This window comes from Oryx dammah, unplaced genomic scaffold, assembly GCF_014754425.2.
Source record: "Oryx dammah isolate SB20612 unplaced genomic scaffold, SCBI_Odam_1.1 HiC_scaffold_15, whole genome shotgun sequence".
NCBI classification, from domain to species: Eukaryota; Metazoa; Chordata; class Mammalia; order Artiodactyla; family Bovidae; genus Oryx; species Oryx dammah.
Window position 1 is genome coordinate 24,941,473 of NW_024070199.1, and position 6,000 is coordinate 24,947,472.

The window sequence follows — 6,000 nt, forward strand, 5'->3', positions numbered from 1 at the left end:
CTCGGCAGGCTCAGGCCTCAGAAACTGGCAGCTTCCTCTTTCTGTCTCTTGAAATGTTCACACTTGGAGCCCAGCCACCATGCTGTCCAGAGGCCCAGGCCACGTGCCGGTGTCCCTGCTCAAAATCATCATGACATGTGACTGAGGGTACCACCAAATGATACCAGCCTGAGTCATCCCAGGGGACAAGTCTTTCCAGCAGAGGCTCCAGACATGGTGGAACAGAAACAAACCATCCCTCTTTCTCCTGGCCAAAATCCTGACTGCTATGATTTGGGGTGGTTTGTTACACAGTAGTAGATGATTTGGAGAAGGCACTAGTGACCCACTCCAGTACTCTTGCCTGGAAACTCCCATGGACGGAGGAGCCTGGTAGGCTGCAGTCCATGGGATCGCTAAGAGTCGGACACGACTGAGCGACTTCACTTTCACGCATTGGAGAAGGAAATGGCAACCTACTCCAGTGTTCTTGCCTGGAGAATCCCAGGGATGGGGGAGCCTGGTGGGCTGCCGTCTATGGGGTCACACAGAGTCGGAGACGACTGAAGTGACTTAGCAGCAGCAGCAGCAGTAGATGACTGGAACATCTTAAGATATAAGAGGTATTTCTCACATGGAGATATCTTGAATCCAATTACTTTTTCTAAATAGTATATAAGTACCATTAAATTTAATTAACTAAAGAGAAAACCAAGATCTAGAAAACCGTATTTAAACTCTCACGAGGCTCAAAATCCTTACGATTATCAAATAAAGACAGAAAGAGATTAGATAGATAATCATTAAAATTTCTCGTGGCATTAACAGAGTTAAGTATCTAAGTTTATTCACTAGGCAATTATTTACAGAGTATGTTAATGACATTAAATCCGGAGAAGAAACATAAAGGAAGGAAGGGGGTTAGGGAATGCTGCAGATAGTGGTTATGATGGGGAGGGCCTGCCAACACTGCCATGACATTTGTGTCCAGACTTTACAAAAGTGGAGGGAGTAAGCCATGTGAATATATGAGAAGAGTTTTCCAGATAGAGCAAATAGTAAGTACAAAGGCCTTGGGGCCAGTGTGGCTTTGGTTGATTGAGCAAGAAAGCAGTATTAATAAAAAATGAGGTCAGAGAGGAAACTGGGGTCCAGAGAATAAAGGCAAATGCTGGTAAAAAACCTTTCAGCTGGAATCAGAGGAAACAAATTCAACCAGAGCAGGAATGTTCTTGTCTGTTTTGTTCACCAATTAATCTCCAGCACCTGTAACAATGCTTAACCCCTGGGAGGATGAATGAGGTCTTGGCTCTGTCACTTAACAGCTATTTGACTTTTAACAAATGACTTGGGTTTTTTTTGGCCTCACCACAAAGCTTGCAGGATCCTCAGTTCCCCAACCAGGGAATGAACCTGAGCCACGGCAGTGAAAGCACTGAGTCCTAACCACTGGACCTCCAGGGAAATTCCATGACTCCCAACTTTTTGAGCCTCAGTTCTAATCTCTAAAACTGAAGCAACAATCCCTCCCCACTGCACAGAGTCACAGTGAGGATTAAGAACACAGAAGTATTTTGCAAGCTGTAGAGCATCGTATATAGGTAAGATCTTTATGTTATTATTGAAAAAGTTAATAGCAATTATTATTAACAACAACAACGATTTCTACCTTGTCCCATTTAATCTCAACCTCTGAATCAGGCTCTCCCTCCATGTGGCAGGGAATTCAAGCAGGGCAATCTTTCCTGAAGCACCAGGTAATGAAGTTTAAGTGCTTAAAGGCTTCTGTAAATGAGTGGTAATAATTAAGATATGATAATCACTCCTACTAACTTTTCCTTGAAACTCTAAGGGGAAGAAAACAAGGAGACAGTTTCCATGTGAAGGTTCTACACTCTTTTGTAATATCTGGTCTGCTTGCAAACCTTTTTTATTCTGTCAAAATGCAAGAACATTTGACAACTTCCCTCCTGTTTTGTTCCTCACTTAATCTTACATCAGCTTGCTGAAAGAATGGAGGGAAAAGGGGAGCATGAGGAACATTCTCAAGATGACAAAGATGTTTTTTAGAGAGGCCCACTGAGCCAATCATCTCAAACTGCTTGAATCCCACTTAGGGACAGAAAAATCTGCTACCCAGTTCACTCCAGCTGGAGACAGCTTCAGTTTTCTCATCTGTAAATGGGGATTCTATCACCTTCTTAAGGATGTTTCAATTCTGTAACTAATAATGGACACAAAAGCATTTGGCATATATATGCTAAGAACTCACTAGACCCTGGCTGAACCTGAGTATTTTTCATATATTCAACAAATACTAAGTAAACAGCTATAATATGCCAGTCAGGACCATAAACAAAAAGGACAAAAATCTAGTTCTCCTGGAGCTAACATGTACCTCCTGTCACTCCCCATTGGCCCCTTCTGTTTTCTGAAACTACATCTGGCTTCCAGCACGATCTCCGCCACACACAGAGTCCTTCGGGATTTTGCAGATAGCTATCACGCACCTCCCTCTCCACCCCGCTTTCTCCGGCCTAAACAAACAGCCTCAGATCTTTCAAGGAGTAAGCAAGGATATGGCAACAGGGAGCTAGAACAGGGCTGGGTGGGGCGAACGCAGGTTCCCAGGCGCCTCGGCCGAAAGAGAAATGAATAGAACCTCACAGACTTCAGGCCAAGGTCATGAAGGGCTGGTCCAACTCAGGTGTGTCACCTGACACCTCTCCCAGGAACGGCTTGCCTCTCCTCCCAGGCCCCACCGCGGTCCCGGCCCTAAGGTGGATGCGGGAAAGCCGATATGGCACTCACCCTGTGTCTTCGCCTTTTCTTCGCGGTCGCCTCGGAGAGAATTCCCTGCATCATTCTCGGCGTTTCCAGGTTTCCCCCTCCCTGGACCCTGCCCCTCCGCTCCCCGAGGCCCCTCTGGGAGCTAACTCACACCCAAGCCCTCCGTCTCTTCCTCCCCTCGGCCACCCGCCGGGCCCCTGAGACGCTTGCGCCCAACCGCACTCACCTGCGAGCCCAGTCCCGGCCCCTCCATCTCCCCAGTGGCGGCGGCGACTCAACAAAGTGGCGGCGGCGGCCCGCTGGCCAGCCCGCCTCGAGCCGTCTCTACTCCCACTTCCTTCTGTGACTCCGCCTCCACCGCGTCCCTGTCTCGAGCGCTGCGCCGTCAATCGGCCTCGAAAGAGCCAATCCATGCCCTCCGCTCGGCTGGGGGCGGGAGTCTCGCGCCGCCAGGGAGACTAGTGGAGAACTGCGAGTCGGAGGCCCCGCCCACGCCTCGCCCACGCCGGGTGCTAAGAGCCGCTGGTCAAGGCTGTGCACTGCTTGCCCAGGTAGATGTCCACCTGTCCGCATGCCTCATCCTTCCTCTAGTACAGGTCCAGGATCTGTCTGTTATTCCAACGTCAAGCACCATCTGCCGAGTGCAAATCGGGACTTGGCTGTTTAATAGCTAGATGGCCTTGTGAAACCGTCTCTTAGTTCAGTTCAGTCGCTCAGTCGTGTCCAACTCCTTGCGACCCCATGAATCGCAGGACGCCAGGCCTCCCTGTCCATCACCAACTCCCGGAGTTCACTCAAACTCACGTCCATCGAGTCGGTGATGCCATCCAGCCATCTCATCCTCTGTCACCCCCTTCTCCTCCTGCCCCCAATCCCTCCCAGCATCAGAGTCTTTTCCAATGACTCAACTCTTCGCATGAGGTGGCCAAAGTACTGCTGTTTCAGCTTTAGCATCATTCCTTCCAAAGAACACCCAGGGCTGATTTCCTTTAGAATGGACTGGTTGGATCTCCTTGCAGTCCAAGGGACTCTCAAGAGTCTTCTCCAACACCACAGTTCAAAACCATCAATTCTTCGGCACTCAGCTTTCTTCACAGTCCAATTCTCACATCCATACATGACCACTGGAAAAACCATAGCCTTGACTAGACGGACCTTAGTTGGCAAAGTAATGTCTCTGCTTGTCAATATGTTATCTAGGTTGGTCATAACTTTTCTTCCAAGGAGTAAGCATCTTTTACTTTCATGGCTGCAATCACCATCTGCAGTGATTTTGGAGCCCAAAAAAGTAAAGTCTGACACTGTTTCCCCATCTATTTCCTATGAAGTGATGGGACCAGATGCCATGATCTTCGTTTTCTGAATGTTGAGCTTTAAGCCAACTTTTCACTCTCCTCTTTCACTTTCATCAAGAGGCTTTTTAGTTCCTCTTCCCTTTCTGCCATAAGGGTGGTGTCATTTGCATATCTGAGGTTATTGATATTTCTCCCGGCAACCTTGATTCCAGCTTGTGCTTCTTCCAGCCCAGGGTTTCTCATGATGTACTCTGCATAGAAGTTAAATAAGCAGGGTGACAACATACAGCCTTGACATACTCCTTTACCTATTTGGAACCAGTCTGTTGTTCCATGTCCAGTTCTAACTGTTGCTTCCTGACCTGCATATAGGTTTCTCAAGAGGCAGGTCAGGTGGTCTAGTATTCCCATCTCTTTCAGAATTTTCCACAGTTTATTGTGATCCACACAATCAAAGGCTTTGGCATACAGTTTCCACATCTGTGAAATGGAGAAAATAAGGGTACTTATTTCACAGAATTGTCAGAAGGATTAAACGAGATAAAGCATGTAAAGCCCCTTAGCCAATGTTTGACATAAGAAGGAACCAATAAATGTTAACTATTAAAACATTTGCTACTCTGTTCCTGTGACCTTGGGCAAGTCTCTTTCACCTCTGGGGCTCTGTTTCCTCAGCAAAAGAAAAAAATATATGAGTTCCATCTCTCAGGCGGATTGGGAAGAGCCGCCATCCGCACTCCCCACACCCTTTTGTGAACTGCACCGAAGTAGCTGACACCTAACCTCTATTCAGCCTGAAGGACAGATATGAAGCTAGGTGAAGACTTAGCTTCTGCCCTTGGGAGTCCACTGGGGAAATGGGGCTCACCTACCTCAGCCTCCAGAAAACACTAGGGCTTCTTCTAACCCAGCACTTAATATCGTCTTTGCAATTATTCTTTAATGTATCTGTTGCCAAACCAAACCTATGGAAGTTAAATTGGAAAAGGATTGAAAGAATTATGTCTCCTCTATTCTACTATAATAGTTCTAAACCATAAAATAAATGTCTAGAAAGAAAACAAAGTGCTGGTTTTTCCTGTGATAAATATTGTAATATGGTATAATTGTAAAGCTTGACTGTTATTATTATTATTATTATTATTATTATTATTATTATTATTATTATTATTATTATAGTGCCCCTACCTATTGGGAACATCCAGTCCTGAGTTGCCCCAAAAGCCCAAGGTCTTCGAGGCTGGGGCCTTATTGTATCTACCTGTGAACTCCTGGTGCCTGGCACAGCACTGGGACATGGAAAATGCTTGGTACAATTTTATTGAGTGGATGGGTGGATGGATAGCTGTGTCATCAACTTCTATGATACAAGGAAGGACAAATTAAGTGGCAAATAGAAGTGCAAGCAACTTCTGTTGAGAGCCAGTGGACCAAGCAATCAACTTGAACACCCTAGGATGAGACACTGGGCAAGGTTTCACAGAGGAGAGAGCCTTTGGGCATGGTCATTGCGCTTAACAAGAGCTCTATTGATCACTTACTATGTTTCCAGAAGGAGAAACTGTATTTCAGACTGATTCCATAAACCCCAAATCACTCAGCTGGTAAGCATTGGAAAAAGGATTCTAACCCAAAGTCTCTTACCTCAAAGTGCTTTGGCAGAAGTGGTTTGGTTGTTTCACTTTCAAGTCCGTCTTTTTTTTTTTTAATGCCTCTATGGAGCTACTTCAGATTGGGATGGGTGTATCCTTAGCTAGTGGCTGAAGGAAAGCAAACCCAGTGAGGCCTTGAAATGCCATCCTTACCTCTCATCTTTGAAAATGCCTCTGGCTTAGCGTGTTGACATAGCACTGGAGAATAGCTTAATGGTAGGGGGCATGTTCCTGGAGCAGACCATCTGGGCCTGAATCCCAGTGCCAGCACTGACTTGTCATAT

The 6,000-nt window shown here is 46.4% G+C and overlaps 1 protein-coding gene across 3 annotated transcripts in view; it reads right to left on the reverse strand.

Moving 5' to 3' along the window:
* ZDHHC13 (zinc finger DHHC-type palmitoyltransferase 13) overlaps positions 1 to 3,107 on the reverse strand; it is a 52,372-nt gene extending 49,265 nt beyond the window's left edge. Inside the window, exon 1 of one of the 3 annotated variants that reach the window (XM_040255681.1) lies at positions 2,996 to 3,107. In XM_040255681.1, the coding sequence (XP_040111615.1) occupies positions 2,996 to 3,022 (27 nt within the window). In that variant the 5' untranslated portion in view covers positions 3,023 to 3,107. The remainder of the gene's footprint in view (positions 1 to 2,995) is intronic. The other 2 variants (XM_040255682.1, XM_040255683.1) reach the window with 2 other exon arrangements.
* Positions 3,108 to 6,000: the final 2,893 nt, after the last annotated feature.